The 16,966-nt window shown below is 38.3% G+C and overlaps 1 protein-coding gene across 1 annotated transcript; it reads left to right on the top strand.

Annotated features, from left to right (window-relative positions):
* Positions 1–1,964: 1,964 nt before the first annotated feature.
* On the top strand, positions 1,965–16,163 carry FUT13 (fucosyltransferase 13). Its single transcript, XM_010258132.3, has 3 exons — positions 1,965–2,463; positions 14,892–15,065; positions 15,151–16,163. The coding sequence occupies exons 1-3, from the start codon at positions 1,999–2,001 to the stop codon at positions 15,715–15,717; spliced, it is 1,206 nt and encodes a 401-aa protein (XP_010256434.1). The 5' UTR covers positions 1,965–1,998; the 3' UTR covers positions 15,718–16,163.
* The last annotated feature ends 803 nt before the right edge of the window (positions 16,164–16,966 follow it).

The following is a 16,966-nucleotide window of genomic DNA, read 5'->3' as shown; positions in this document are numbered from 1 at the left end:
GGTTATGGTGGGTTTGGGTTGAACTCAATCCATTTAATTTTCATAAATGGGTCATCAAAGAATTAGGCACATCTCTAATATGATCTATTTATTATATCAAACAATAATAAACATGTTAAATAAAAGTATTTTATTCAATGGAAATGAAATACAAGATTTAAAATAGACCCAAAAGCGAAACCATTTTCCTATTCAATCAGTGGGTCAATGGTTCAGCTTTTTAGGCCAAATGGATCAACCCATGATATCATAAAAAAAAAATTATGTAAAAAAAAAAAAAAACATTTGGGTGCATCTCTTATATTATGTATTCATCATATTAAACAAAAAATAAGTGTGGTAGATAAGAGTTATTTTTAGTAATGATAGAAATAAAATTAAAAAGTAAATTAACATAAAAAGAAATTTGTTTTTGCATCTAATTAATGATCAAAGGCCCATAGAGAGGCAAATTAAGTGGGCTTAACTCGAGCTCAAATTGACCCTAATTTTAGACATGTTAGTTTCGATTTTCAGTCCTTGACTTGGGCCTATGACTAGGTTCAAAAATTTGGGATTTTTTATTTTTTCAGGTTGGGCCTAAGCTTAGCCCTTAGGTAGCTAAAGTCAGGCTCGATTATATACATACAATTATAAATACATATATACCATATATTTGCATGCATGCATGTATTTGCAATTATATACATGTATTTTATGTCAAATTTTGTCATGGAGCTAATTTGTAGAACCAAGTCGAAGGCTAACCCAAGTGCATGAAATTTCAATGTAGGTTGGGCCCAAGTTGGATAGACTAAGCTTGACTTTGGTTTCAAGCCTTAGGTCCGATGCATAGAGTTGAACAAGGTTAAGCTTAAATTCAGTCCAACTTACATGATTTGTACCATAAAAGTCCAATCGTTTGGGTAAATGGGTTAACCAATAATGTCATAATTAAATAATAAAAAATATAAAAAAATTGATTGAAACACAAAAAATTAAAAAAATAGATAAAAGTTAAAGAAAACTTTGTCATATCTTAGATATTATAAACTTATATATCAAACAAAAATTATTTTTAAAATTAATTATGTAAATAGAATCTTAAAATTACCCAAAAGTGAAATTGCTTTCTTTCAAGTTGAATAGGCCAGCACAATGTCATAATGTCATAATTATATAATAAAAACTCAGAAAATAGATATAAATAAAAAAAAATATAGAAAACACAAATATTTGTCTATAAAATTTATGCACATCTCTAATATTATATATTTATCATAATAAAAAAATAAATATAACAAATAAAATTAGAAGTATTTTTATTAACAATAAAAATGAAATATAAAATTTAAACCCACTAACACACTATGCTTTAATTATTTATCATTTTTGAATAATTCTAATAAGTATATTAAAATTATTAATATTATCTGAAATTGGCATTGTGGTCGATTTTTAAAACATTGATCATCCCTTACCTTTCCTTTCAAACCAAACACCGCCTTAATTCGTGTTTGATTTTTTTTTTTTTTTTTTGGTTAATCAGCAATACTTTTTCCCCTTTTCCCCTTTACCCCTTTTCTTTTTCGGTTGCGGGATTTGATTCAGCGGAATCCTATTCTAATTCCACTTCCCATCATAGTTAGAACCAACGATTCAATTCAAGCTTCAAAGACAAACCAGACTACCAGAGTGTCGGAAAGTTTACCCGGTCATTTCATGACTCGCCCACATAACCGAGTTAACTCGTCCGATTGGGGAACAAAGTCTCCGACGAAGACAACGGCACGCTCCACAAATTAGTCTTCCATTTGACCTGATCAAACCGTAAACACATTCGCTTAAGTCTAATTTGTTGACTACCCAGACAAAACCAAAGACAAATTAAATCTCGGTAATGTTAAGTTAACGCTTCTCATGGAGATCTACTGATCTCTCTCTCTCTCTCTCTGTCTCTCTCTCTCTCTGAGTGGAGGAAGAGAGACCCAATTTAGCAGTGGGTTTTTCCTTCCCATCATGCTAGTTAAATCCATCAACTGTGTCGTCGTGGCAATTATGTTGGGTTTTGCTATTTTGATCCTCTTCGGATCTGGGTTCCTCGAATTTCCATCTGTCTCCTCTCCCATTTCATCCTTTTCTGAATCCAAAATTTCGGATAAAGGGGTTCCAGATCCGTTCACAAGCTTGGTGGGCGCATTTAGAAAGTGGGATTATGAGGTGGGCTGTGCTCGATTTAAGGAAAAGTACAAAGGGTCGTCCACAAATGGCTCTTCTTTGCAGGATGTTGATGGTGCTATCGATTGTGGAGAGTTGAAGATGAATCATGTTATTGTTCTGGTTAAAGGGTGGACCTGGATTCCAGATAATTTGGATAATCTTTATCCATGCCGATGTGGGTTGAGCTGCCTCTGGACCAAGTCCCCTGTGCTGGCCGATAAGCCCGATGCGTTGTTGTTTGAGACCACTACACCTCCATCTCTGGTAATTTCTTCCCTTATTTGTGCACAGTTAGTTATCTGTTTATTCGTCAAAGGAAAGAAATATGTGTACTTTTGCTGGTATTTCTACTTATATAGTTTAAATGAATTTCTAAGCATTAATAGTAAGGACGAATCCATTGATGGAGGTGAATTATTGGCTTAATGAGCACAAATCTACTATTTTATACATGGAAATTAGGTAGTGATAATCTTCTCACTATTTATTCTATGAGCTTTTAATTTCTTTTTATTATTTTCAAATTCTTTTTTTATATTGGTAGAATCTGCTATGGTTTGTAAAACTTGACGACTAGGAGATACCCAAATTACCATTTTCATCATATAGGCTTAACCATAAGAAAGGAGTTGTGTTGACCATATCACTAGAATTGAATGATAAATTGGAGATTTTCCTCTCTGATGCTGTGTAATTGATGTAATAATCAAACCAAAAGAAAAAAAAGAAAATTATAAAATGAAAGTAAGACCAGATGTGTTCAACGTTATAAATGCTGAATTATTGAGAAACAACATGATCATAAAACGATGGGAGCTAATAGAAAGGGAAAAAAAAGATGGAGTGAAAATCTGTGGATGCGGAAAAAAAAGTTTGACAAGGCTAACTTGGCACAGTAGCCCCAAGGAAATTAGAAATAATGGTTTGTTTTATTTGGATATGTTAAATGAAGAGCAATGATGCAGTAGTGAAAAAGAGCAATTGTCTGGTACAATGTGATTGGGTTTTTGAGAAAGGATTTGACACTGAAAACAGGATTTAATAGAAGGATTTGAGTAATATGTTGGAATGATGGGGCACAGCATGTTGCAATGATTGAGTGCTTGGAAGGATATACAAGAGCTTTCTAGAAACAGACTAAAAGAGCATGGCACATCATCTTTATTGATTAAATAGAACGGATTGGCGATACAGGATTCATGTGGCCAACCCCATATAGTTGGGACATGAACATGATGATTTAGAACATATTTTGGTTGGGACATGAACATATAGGTGTTTCATCTTGTGACTGAGTCACACAAGGACATGAACTTGCCCCAGGCCCCAGCAAGGTACTAGGAGGAAATTCAACTTTCTCTGGGACCTTGAACTTGACATGTCCATCTCATTTCATCCTATCATTAACCAGTCATTAGCTTCCGTGCATATCCTGTTTCTAGGGAACATTCTGAATTACCAAGAAAGAGTGGAAAATTTGGTAATAGCCTTTTGTTTTAAGATATTGCCTTGCCATCCTTACGAACATAACTTGGTAACTAGGTTGAACAAGTATTAGATGTTTGGCTGAGATTACTATTGATAATGCATGTCTGAACAAATGAATATGCTAGAAGAATAATACATGTATGAAAATCCCTTGAGGTTGATTCTGAATTTCCAAGGAAGGGGATGATCAGTTGGATGAGATGATTTTAGATGAAACACACACAGCTAATAAGTTGATTTATATCAAGGAAGTTGTTAATACTGAGGTGGAGGCAAGCGAAACATTGGGTCTTTTTTCCTGGGGTGAAGAATTTGCTAGGAAGGTATTTAAAGAGTTGGAGGAGAAGGCTAAGCATAATTTTCAAGGCGCCAAGGCGAGGCTAGGCGACAGGGGGGCGCCTTGTCGCCTAGTCGCCTAGGTGCCCGCCTCGGCGATGGATTTTTTTAAGTAAAAATCACATATCCAGTTCCCTAGGTTCCATAACCTTCTTTAATAACTATCCATAATTTTCATAAGCCTATCAGTTTTTCAGATCCCTGCAAGAATCAGATCACATATCCAGAAAATCCAAAGAGATTTCCTTTGGGAAGGTGGAGGTGTCAAGAAAGGGCATCTAGTTAATTGGAATCAGGTCTGTAAACCAAAAGAGGCTGGAGGATTAGGAATCGGGCATTTAAAAGAGAAAAACAATGCCCTTCTTGGAAAATGGCTGTGGAGATTCCCCATGGAACCAAATTCTCTCTGGGCAACTATCATCACCAGCAAGTATGGGTTAAATGCAAATGGTTGGGACTGCAACCTCCGATCAAACTGATCAGCTCTCTCTAATCCCTGGAAAGGTATTTCTGCTATTCACAACCTCTTTTTTTCTTTCATTAGATACAAGGTAGGTAATGGTAATAGAATAAAATTCTGGACGGATTTGTGGTGGAGCAACTCAACATTAGCAGATCTGTGTCCCAGGCTCTACAACCTTACCATAAATAAGGGTGCAACCATCTCCCAGTGCCTTCCCATATCCAGCAATGAAAGAAACCTAAACCTGAACTTCAGAAGACCCTTAAGGGATCCGGAGATCAGTGAGCTAACTGAACTCCTTCTTTCTCTTAGTGAAGCCTACATCTCCCCAAATTCCCAAGATTCCCGAGTCTGGAAACCCCACCCTGGAGGTGAGTTCTCGTCCAAGTCTTTCTTCGAAGCTCTGGTTGCAGATACTCGAGACAGTGATTTCCCTCACAAGAAGATCTGGTGCAAGGTTATACCCTCAAGAGTGAGTTTCTTTGTTTGGGAGGCTTGTCTGCAGCGAGTGAACACTTGTGAGTTACTGCAGAAGAAAAATCTTGGAAGACTTTATATCTTCCCTCACGCCTGTACACTATGCTTATGTGAAGGAGAGACAACAGACCACCTCTTCATACACTGCCAGGTAGCTAGCAGTATCTGGAACTTCTTTCTCCAGTTAGTCGGCTTCAGTTGGGTGGCTCCTAAGCATCTGCAGGATCTGATTTCTCAGTGGCAAGGAATAGGTCTGAGCAAGAGAGGTAAGACCTATTGGTTGATAATACTGCATGCTGTTCTTTGGGGAATTTGGGAGGAAAGAAACAACCGGCTGTTTGAAAATAGGTCCAAATCTAAAGGTGAACTGATCAGCCACATCAACCACTACTGCAACTTGTGGGCCTCTAGTTCAGAGGAGTTTACAGGAGCCTAGTCTCAATGATCTCAGCAGAAACACATATAACTTCCTGGTTTCTTCCCCTCCTACCCCACTCTCTACCAGAGCTCCTTTAGTTAGAAGGGAAGGAATCTGGACTCTCAACTTTGATGGAAGTGCTTATGGTAACCCCGGAGCTGCCGGCATTGGAGGAATTCTAAGAGATGAGAATGGCCACACATGCTGGGTTTATAGTGGTCCGATTGGGATAGCTGACTCAACAAAGCAGAAGTGTTAGCAGCTCTAACAGGGATTCGCCTAGTCAGCAAACTGGGTATCCAAAGCTTCTCAATTGAAGGTGACTCAGCCAATACTATAAGATGGTTGGAGCAACAGGAAACTGGACCTTGGAGACTTAGTCACTTCCTATCAGAGGCAAGGGACCTCCTGGCTCCTTTGAATGTTTCTCTAACCTAGATCCCAAGGGAACTAAATGTAATGGCAGATGGTGTAGCAAAATTAGGAGTTATTCTAGAGTCTCTGTACTGTGATTCCTGCCCTCCTGTGTAATTCTCAAGGGACTCACCCCTCTCTTGTATTTGTACACACTCTTGTGTGCCTCTCCTTTCTTCAATAAAATTGTTAACTTTTCTCAAAAAATAATTTTCATAAGAAAATTATAAACTTCATGTTTAAGTCTAGAAGAAGAAAAGGTGGAAGAAGAAGAAGAAGAAATGTGTTGATTAGACAAAATTTTAAGTTCTTCCCTTACTTATTGGTTTAGATTTTGAAGTCATTGAGGGTTCAATACAGCAGTTAGCAATGTTTGTGTTGATTAAACCCTAACAAATAAGAAAATAATAAAAAGAAATTAGTTTATAAACACAAAAAAAAAAATGAATATTTTTCTTTACTAATGTCTATTTTATTACACAGTATGCAAAACTGCTTGGCGACTGGGCGAGGCGAGCCTCCAAGGGCGCCTTGTCGCCTAGGCACCCGCCTAGGCGTCACCTTGACAACTATGAGGCTAAGGAAAAAGAAAAAAGAATCACGAGGCAGAGGATTTTAAGTTAGAGAGTAAATGAGGCTCATGATTTCCTGAGATCAGTCGAATCAAAAGGGGAGGATAATGGAGAGGGTGATGAGGTGGCTTTTGAGAAGAATGTGGTATTGGAGTTGGGAGAGGATCAATTATAGATTTAATGATCTGAAGGACTGTAAGAAGCTTCCTAACACTGTAAGACAATTTAGAAGCCGTAAAGAACATAGAGTGACTCAGTTTTCTACAGTTTTTGCAATGTTGAAAGGAGGGCTGTTTGAGGTTGGACCTAATAAAAAGGTGAAGAAACCAAAGAATTTTAAGAGACATTGGGGTTTTCTGTTCTTGCCTCTGAAGAAGATGAATAAATTGGTTAAATTTTTGAGTGGTGCTAAGTTGGTGTCCTGTGTTCATCAGTGTGAGTTTTGCTTGTTAGCTTGAAGGTCCAGTGAGGATGAATTCATGTGTTTGGGTGGAGTGGTGTTTGAGTCTAGTTTGAAGTTGTTATTGTGGATGTTTAATCTGTGGTTGGTTGGTTCTGTTTTCATTCTGGTCTTGGTGTTTTTGTCTTTTTGGGGATCTGGTTTGGATTATTCGAGTTGAGGAGGTTTGGAGATTGGTTTTTAGGGGGTGAAGGTTGTTTCTTTTCTTCTCTTGGGTGACTGCTGGTCATCTTCCTTTCTTGTAATCTTCTTTTTATAATAATAATTTTTATTTTGCATTCAAAAAACTCTCTAAAGAAAGTATGCAGCACAACAACCATTGTTTTGAAAGGCTTATAGCTTGGAGCAAGTCAGAAATCTGCCTTGAGCCAATAGGTGATGAAATGAGAGAAAGTAGACTATGGTTCAGTTGCATGCATAGAAGACCACCTGTGGCACCCGTAAGAAAAAAAAAAAAAAATGATCAGTTACAAGTTGAAGGGACTAGAAGCCTAGAAGGGTTAGGGGCAGACTAAAAAGGACATGGATTGAAGTAGTAAGAAATGATTAAAGTGCTCATAATTTAACAATGGATATTAGCATTAAACAGAACAGAACAGTGAAACAGGATTCATGTAGCCAACCCCATATGGTTGGGGTAAGGCTATAATGATGATGATTATATATCTTTTTTATAGCCACATGGAAACTTATATAATTGTCATTTTTAGTTAGTAAATATTATTGAAAAAGCATGAAAGAAAGGGTAAATAAAGTTGATCTTAGGCATTTCTACATAAAGGAGAGAATCTGAAGCCCCAACCTTGTTTGTGCTAGTACTCTATCGTCTACCTTTCAACAAAATCAAGGTTTTTTTTTTCTTGCGATTAAGTTGCTGACAGGCGGCAGTTGGTTTTAAGGCTTTTCCCCTTTCTGGACAATGTTGTGAAGTATACGTAGTAATGGTATCACTTCCTGACAACCTACCCACTTGGAATTCCTTTCTCTGTATTTCCGAAACTGGATTACCCACATCCACCCTCACGGATGATTCTTGTCCCACTCCACCAACATCCTGTGATTCATTAGACTCAGGGTCAGCTCCCTCGGCGGAGTCGACAGGAGCTTTCACAGCTTTAGGGCCATTTTCTTCCCCAATTCTAGCCTTCCCGCAACCTACAGCTTCGGACTCTTCCTCTAAAAACAACAGCTCTGTATGCAGACTTTCTATTTCAAGTAACTCGTTGCTTTTCGGAGTCAGACTTCCCAGACTTACGGTTTCATCTCTATCAGAATCGTCACTGCTAATTTGTTCACTCGACCAATCTTCGAACTCTGTACTGTTCAAGTCATTATGTTTCAGACATCTTGGGTTGCACCTCTCAGGTGACAGACGGTTCGCCAAGTTGGAAGGGACCCACTGTAAAGAGTCTCGCAACTGAGAAGCTTGAGATTTTGCGCCTGAGACATTCGACCGAAGGGAGGGATTCAAGGTAGAAGAAGATAGACGCTTAACCTCGTCTATCAGCTCATCCCTCCTCCCAATCACGTGATGACATAAGATGTCCCTTGGCCCATCTTTCCTGTATTGGGCCTTGGGCTCGAATCTTTTCGCAACAGCACCCGACTTTAAGGACTTTACTTGGGCTGCCTTCTCCGGCCCACCAGGAATGGGATCCACTCGACTGGGCCCACTTCCTAATTGCTTTCCTCCCACGTGACCTCTTAAAATGTCACGCCCCCCTGGTTTAACAGTCAAACCAGCAGCCCTCCCTTTTGACTCAGTCTGAGGTTGCTGGTTCAACCCTCTCCCTTTAACCACTGGTAAATTTTTGTCTTTTTCCTCTGAAACCTTCTGCGCATAAGATCGGCCAGTTGTCATAGTGTTTTCTTGCTTTCTACGGGTTTGACCTTCTATCTGTCCCAAAACCTTTTGGCTTCCCATACTTTGTTGGCCCTTTTTAGTGAAACATTCCTTCCCATTTGAATTAGACAATCTCATAGGTCCACGTAGACCTTCTTCTTCCTCCTTTTCATCTCCTTCCATACGTGCCTCCTTCCACAGCCCTGCCATGTCTGTAATGATATGTTTATTAAGGGACTGGAGTTTAAGATAGTAACCAGAATGTGCCTCTGCCATGTGCTTAGGGGCACCAAAATCAATTGTCCAAACATGATTGGGTGAAGAACAATAAAGAGAAGACTCACCAAACAGTCCAATGGCTGAAAACACAGAATAAATAGCGGTAGAAACTAATTGTCATACCTTCTTCTCATTAAGGATACCAGAAGAGGAAATTGTACCACCACCAACTGAATTCTCAATACTAGTTTGAAAAGCCTTATGTTGTCCCTTTGAGTAACCAGACGTACTTCCCTTAGGGGTGGACGTGTAGTACACTTATTATGTGTCCCTTTTGCTTGTAGTAGGTAAATGAATTTTTCTTTCTACAATGAGAAACCACATGACCATGCTCCTTACATTCATAGCACTGCACCTTGGATAGATCCTTTTTAGGCTTGGACCTATTTGCCAGAAAACCTGGTTCTGCTCCCCAAATTTTGCTGCCTGCTAATAGCTGACTGAGTTACAAGTCTTGTCTCCCCCCTTAGAAGTTCTTCCAAAATCACATCTAGGCATGGAGTAGTATCTCTACTCAAAATATTTTATTTGATCACCTCATATTCCGGTCGCAAGTGCATCAAGAAATGCATATCTTTCTTTAGTCAAAATGTTCTTCCATAGCCTTGACACAAATGCTGTCAAAGATTCACCCATATGTATCAGTTCACACTCTGTCCACAAATTCACAAAACCTGCATAATACACCTGAATTTTCTTCTCCCCTTGGCTATAGGAGAATATTTCGGTCTCTATCTCATACTGTCTGGAAAGATTAGATTATCGATAAACCTTCTCCATGTACTCAAACATCTCCTTTGTTATCTTCAGGACCCTCATTGGAATAGCAATATCAGTCTTAATTGATCCAAGAATCAGGAAACAATTTTGGCATCACTAGTCTTCCATTGTTTAACCCCCTTGCTATCAAATTCATTGGATTTGGGTGACGAATCATCAATATGACCCCAAAGACCCTGCCCTTCAGCATAAAAAGTGAAAGTGGACTTCCATAGTGAATAATTACTTCCATTAAATCTTATGACAAGAATATCTCTTCTGTCCGAGGCCATTCCAGCAATGAAAACACCAAGACTACACACTCCGAGGCAAGAAAACTGGTATTAAAGCAAGTAATAAAAGGAAAGCTTGCCGAAATCCAACCAAATTCAGATTTTATGATGTAAATAACAGACGGATGAAGAGGTACAGCACCAAATAAATCAGCCTTCACCAGGAAACAACTCCCAAAATACTACAGAATTGAGTAGCAGTACAAAGATGGAAAGTACAGGTTCGAAAAGGACAGAAAGATGGATCAAAACCCTTGAAAACAACTGGTCCAGCTACCAATCCAATAATATGGGGGATAAAAAGACCAGGGCAAAAGAGAAGGATCAAAACCTTAAAGAAAAAAACTTCAGAATAATAGTTGCAAGATGTAACAGTCTAGAATAGGTAAGTTTCAATCCTATCAATGACAGGAAAGGGATCAAAACCCTTCAAAACAAGTCCAAACTTCAACCCAAGTGAATGGGTAAGTGCAAGAGCCTATGGTGACTCAAAATCTAGAAAAACAGTGCTGAGTTCGTACTGATTAGAACAGCCTTTAAACAGTCCTCAAGTTACTCTTCAATAACAGGGATAGAAAGCTTCAATGTTAATCTTTTGAACTTGAATCAAAAGTTGATGTAAGATACCTTCTCTGATACCATGATAACTAGGGTTCATACCAGAGAAAAGAAGACAGATTTGAAGAGTGTGTCTTATGTCTCACACACCCAAGCAAGATGTATTATATGCTAATGAGATACAAAAGATGAGAAAGGACAAATATGCCCTTCTCAAATTACAAGAAATAACAAAATAACAAATAGAACAATGTACAATGATATAGTACATAGGATACATGATAAAAAGATACTCCCAAACAAGAGATCAGCTCATGTATTCTCTAGATGAACATCTTGTGAGGAGTGAGAGTCAGGAAGTTTGATGAGAAACTCTGGCTACTCATCCTCCCATCTCTCTTGGAGGCCAAGAGGATGCTAAACATGGGTGTTAGAAGCTTCTAGGGAGCTCTACTTTATCTATAACCCTAGTCTGAGGAGCTGGTAACCTGATCCAAGGTGGAGGACATCCCAGGTTTTATCGGGATCTGCATATAAGGCCTTCCATTACATTAGTGGAGCAAGGAGGTTATTTTGTGAATTAGAGATATGTGCATGGGCTATTCTGGAGATTGATAAATCCTTGGCTTATGTTTGGTCCATAGAATGTATTTGGATTAAAGTGTGATGGGCTGGTTTGTCACCTTATCCAGTTAACATCATCACATTTGATGCAATGTTTGTGGTGACAGTCTGACAGAGTGGCCAGAGCTTAAAGTGGAGAAAACGAAGATTCCTGAGGACTTCAGTGTAGCAGTGAAAGCTGATAGTGAAGTGGCACTAAGGTGCCTAATGCCTTATTTTGGGCCCGTTTGGTGTGTCTTTCCGCACGGTCTTTCGGCTGTTTACATGCCAGGAAGACTGATTTCCGGTCTATTTCCGTTTGGCGCGCAGAAGATGTAGTCACCAAAAGACGGAACGCCGAAAAGACGCAAGAAGCCCATTTTGGGCTGATTTCGGGAAGCTCCAAATGAAGCTTCTCATGTCTTTTGCGTTTTAATCTCACGCGGAAAGACACGGAAAGATGCGTGTCTGCCAAACGTGCTTCGCGCTGCTCAGATCTTCATGCAAAAGCTCAATGCGTCTTTTGCATGTCTAGGCATGTGCCTTGCACTTTGGAACTAAAAGGCCCTTGTACTTTTCTTGCACCTCTCGCTTTTAAAACACTGTTCACCTTAATGTGCTTGGTCTGATCATATTGTACTAGGTTATGTGTATTATGTATTGTGAGGGTAATTTAGTAATTTTGTAGTCAGGGTCATATTTGTAATTTAGTCATTATTATAAAACCTAATAAAATAACTGCATGGTTTAAATGTCTATATATTTCTTAATATTTCCATTTCCATGGGTATTGACAAGAAATATTACCATAATCGATATATTCCCCAATGAAAACTATTGGTGCTATGTGGTGTGCAGGAGATAGTATTATAATATAAAGTTGCATCCGATTAATAATTGGATCAGATGCAGATTTAACCCCCAACCGATTTGATTAAAATGTGTGGTGAAAATTATTATTTTATATATATTTAGTATAATTATGTCTACATACAAAGATATCATATACAATTATGTAGAGTTTATGAGTGATAAATTTAATATTTTGATATTTATATGCATTGTTATACATGTACAAGTTCAAAATAATTAGTTTTTAAGTTGCCACTTTGTATAAATTCGGTCAATCTATTAGATCCATTTGCACATTCCATGAGTTTAACTTGCTTGAACTCACTCTTTCTAGTAGTTTTTGACTCTTAATATTTACAGTACAACATAGTAGCATATTATTTTACTTATTAACCTTAGTTTCTTAGCTTTGTTTGATGATTTGGGACAAAATAATAATTTAAAAGGGAGTTTCTTAGCTTTGTTTGATGATTTGGGACAAAATAATAATTTAAAAGGGTCTATCTATGCTTCTTTTATCATTACATAAAATAGCATTCTATATGTTTGCATGTTTCCACCGTGTCTATAACTTTTACAATATTCCCATTACAACATTTCCATCATGTTTCCATATTTGGATGACTGATATTTCCATTGACACGACATTTTAAACCATGAAAAATTAAAAGAGCAGCCCAGTACAAGAGGCTCCTGCCAGTCTGGGGAGGAACAGATGTAAGCCAGCCTTACCCCTGCAGATACACAGAGAGGCTGTTTCCAAGATTTGAACCCTGGTCACCCAGGTTGCAATAGATCATTGTGCCAAGGCCCACCCTCCCATGAAAAATTATGAGCTTTTTTGGCCTCTAATTCTTCTTTTCACCTTTTTTCTCCTCTTTTCTCTTCTCTATTTTTCTTGCTCCAAATTACTTGATTCTTTGAACCTAATTGACAAAGGAGTGACTAGGGCACTTTGTTGATCATTATGCATACAATCGATTGCTAACATCATCATTGCTGTCGGATGATGTCAGAAGGTCGGGCCTTGATATTAATTAGGGTGGTTTATAATAATTTTGATGTGGATATGAAATATTATGGGGATTGTTGGAACATCTTTTGAGTATTTTTTCTAAGAAAATCATTAAAATTATTGCTAAGTCATGCCACCAGGGTTGGGGGATTATGGGTATGGAGGACAGGCTCCCTCCCATGAAGCAAATATTATATATATATATATATATATATATATATATATATATAGAGAGAGAGAGAGAGAGAGAGAGAGAGTTCTATGGAGATTTTGAGGAGGTTGGCTGCTATGGTTCAAATATGAAGAATTTTGGAGTGGATAGATGATGCAGGATCTTTGTGGTTCAGCACTATTCTTCTTGCAATTTAACTTGCTAGATGTGTAGCACAGAAAAAAAGAGCTAACAAAAGAAAGAGAAGAGGAGATGGGAATAAGATGAAAACCTAGGCAATCACACCAAATTCTGTAGAGAAACTTTCTTTGTTCATTAGCAAAAACTGTCCTCCAAATGAGCCTTACAAGCTTAATAAGAAAGAAGCTTCCAAAGGAAGAAATCTACTCCCCCAAGTTAGCTTGCCCAACAAGCCACTTACAAAAAGGTCGATTAGACTAAACCTGCCCCCACACAATTAAAAATATAAAGCCAAGCAAAGGGAAATTACTAGACTAAAACCTGTCCCCAAACATAACCCTTGAATATGCAAAATTACAAAAATACCCTTACTGTCCAGAAATTTAAGAAAGTCAAATAAGTCTTGTCCACAGCAACCTCAACCACACAAAGAGCATCTTAAGGTAGATTGAAGACTCTAGGATCTTCCCAAGTTGATTCACTGCTAACCCAGCTCCCATATGGGTGCCACATCATCGCTATGATGCCAAATAAGCATAGGAACAGCTTTGGTTCTCTTTTGATAAGCATTAAGTTGATTCCCATCAATAGCTTCCATAGTTCTAGTCACCTGATATTTCTGAAACAACTATTAGTGGTCTCATGTGATTCCATAATGTTCTTAGTGCCCAATGAAGATTTCTCTCCTATTAATTAAGTGCCCAGCCCTTATTGAGTGCTCCAATATTCTAGATGTTAGGAAAGCCAATATCTGTTTGGGATATTTTCATGTTTTTCAAATGTTTGGAGTGTTTTGAAGGATCACATATTCCTTTTTGTAGTATGGTGGCTGTGTTTGTACTAGTTTTTCTCTCATGTGGATTTTCAAAATGGTTAGGTTTCCTAAAGTCACTTATATGTATGAGATGGTTTCTAGTCTGGAGGTGAAAATAGCATCTGGTATTACTTGGGATCTGGGGATAGTATGAATTTCCATATTACAACTGTTAAATGCTAGCAACTTCCTTAATTGGTCTTGGTCGTTAAAGCTGCATGTAGGACATGGCAAAATTAGGTTATCTCACATGGAGAAGAGACCCAAATCAGATGGTCCTACATGGACTGACATGGACTGGGAGATTGAATTCATGACCATGGAGAGGGTTCAAATCAACTAAGTTCTCCCTCCATGTGGCACAGATAAGGTTTATTGACATAAAATGTTGGAATGAAACTGAGATCTACTTTTATCTTTTATTTCTTCTCTTTGATCTCATAGCCTACAACACTTGAGCAGTTAAATGTAGTTATTTGGTGGTCATTGCTCTTGTCGTCTTTCACATTTATTCCAGTACTTGTATTATCTTTTTTCACATCAACTCAGTACTTTGTCATCTCAAGTGGAGAGTTTTGTAGTCTTATAATGGTGACTTAAATATGCTTATCTCTTCCTGACAACAACATAATACATCTAATTTCTATAATTTTCTTGCTTGCTCATGTCATTGGAATTTGTGCATATATTTTCCAGAGGCGCAAAGGTGACCCGCTTCGTGTTTACATGGATCTTGAGGCAGGCAGGAGACGATCAGGCCTGGAGGATATTTTCATTGGTTATCATGCTAAAGATGATGTCCAATCAACTTATGCTGGCACCCTCTTCCATAACAGTCGAAATTATCACCTATCCTCATCTAAGCGGAATGTAAGTACTTAATACATTTACATCCTTATTAATTAGAGGACTAGGGATAAAATATTTGTAATTTAATCACGCTATATGTCTTCAGGATACGCTTGTTTACTGGTCTTCCTCAAGGTGCCTTTCTCATAGAAACCAACTGGCCATGAGTCTCCTTAAATTCCTACCTTACCACTCCTTTGGCAAGTGCTTGAACAATGTTGGGGGCCTAGATAAGGCGCTTGATTTCTATCCAGAATGTGCCAATGCTAACTCACCTCCCAAGTGGTGGGATCATCTTCACTGTGCAATGTCACACTACAAGTTCGTACTTGCAATTGAGAACACTGTTACAGAAAGCTATGTGACCGAGAAACTATTTTATGCCCTAGATGCAGGTGCTGTTCCAATCTATTTTGGTGCATCAAATGTGTTGGACTTTGTCCCCCCTCATTCAATAATAGATGGGACTAAATTTAGCTCCATGGAGAAACTAGCTTCCTACGTGAAAGCCCTTGCAAATGACCCGGTTGCTTATGCAGAGTACCATGCATGGAGGAGGTGTGGTGTATTGGGAAGCTATGGGAAGACCCGTGCAGCAAGCCTCGACACATTGCCATGCCGGCTATGTGAGGCTGTAAGTAGAAGAGGGGGGAGGAATGAAAGAACGCTGTGAAAACTTTATATGAGTTTTCTTACTTGAAGGGGATACAATTTCTTTATAATGATTGTTGTAACGTCCATGAGGGCAAGACATCTTTGCTGATTACAAATCATGAATATTTTTATCAGGAAGTTGTGCAGGAGGCCTCAAGGAAGAGGATGCTAAGCTCTTTCAATTCTATCTAGCAATGGCTTGCTTACTCATCAATCTGGACCATTCTCATTCAATCAGTTAGTCACCATCTCTTGGACATGTCTGGCCCAGAAACAAACGGCAACTTCTGGTTGTGATGAAAAGATTTTTGTTCCTTTGAGCGATGCTTGTATATTCCACACCGTTATGTATTAATTTTAGTCAGAGCTTTAGTATTGTTGATAGGTTGGTCCGGCATAATGTTTTATATGCGCTATTTATGGACTCATTTGATTTTTCCTCAATCCCCATGTTAGCTTTCCTCATGCATTGGCCATTCTTCTCCAAAATTCACTGTTTTTAGACCTTGTATGGAAGGCAAGTAGCTACCATTTTACAGTGGGGCCTATGAATTATTACTGGCATGGAACATTATCATTGATTCCACAGCCCATTGAACAACCATTGCGTTCAGCTAATCTAAATTACCCCTTGTTTGGCATTGTCTGCTAAAACACAAAATGGTTTCTAAGAGATTTCCATAATACCCCTTTGTTCTTCTCTACCCTTGAAACCAAAATACCCATAATCATTTGCTTGATCTAGAGGCAAGTCTGTAGCTTTGCAAAAGGTCTACCTCTTGTGAAGTTTGATAATCAGCTAGCTGATTGCTTGACAAAGAATCTACCTCTGGTGTAGTTGGAACTAATGTTTTAAAACGCAAAGGCGTGATGCGAGGCGTTCCACTACCTAGAAGTGTGAGGCATAGTTCAGAATGCAAGAGCCTCCTTGAAGGGGAGGGGGTTAGGAGGAGGATGAAAAGGAAGGGGGAATCTCATTTTTTTTTATTTTTAATAAAAATCTTTTACATTAAAAATGATAAAGATGCATAACATTAATTAAAAGGGGGGGTCTTGTCGAAGGGGCAGGAGGTGAGGGGGTCTGGGGCAAACCACTTTCTTTCCCCCTTATCTTTTCTTCCCTTCCCTTTCCTTTCTTTTTCTTTCTTTTTCTTTTTTTTTCTTCTCTTTCTTTTTCTTTCCCTTCCCTTTCTTTTCCCTTTCCTTTTCTTTCTTTTTCTTTCCCTTCCCTTTCCTTTCCTTTTTTTTTCTTTTTTCTTTTTTTCTGT

Source organism: Nelumbo nucifera, chromosome 5, assembly GCF_055504915.1.
Source record: "Nelumbo nucifera cultivar China Antique chromosome 5, China Antique-T2T, whole genome shotgun sequence".
NCBI classification, from domain to species: domain Eukaryota; kingdom Viridiplantae; phylum Streptophyta; class Magnoliopsida; order Proteales; family Nelumbonaceae; genus Nelumbo; species Nelumbo nucifera.
The sequence above is the reverse complement of the archived record's forward strand: the minus strand, read 5'-3'. Positions and strand labels throughout refer to the sequence as shown.

What these genes read in the sequence shown, in the direction of transcription:
- FUT13 (XM_010258132.3), top strand. Translation starts at nt 1,999, where the DNA reads ATGCTAGTTAAATCCATCAACTGTGTCGTCGTGGCAATTATGTTGGGT. An exon ending in CCACTACACCTCCATCTCTG is followed by an intron (nt 2,464 to 14,891) that starts GTAATTTCTTCC and finishes TATATTTTCCAG; the next exon opens with AGGCGCAAAGGTGACCCGCT. An exon ending in TATCCTCATCTAAGCGGAAT is followed by an intron (nt 15,066 to 15,150) that starts GTAAGTACTTAA and finishes ATATGTCTTCAG; the next exon opens with GATACGCTTGTTTACTGGTC.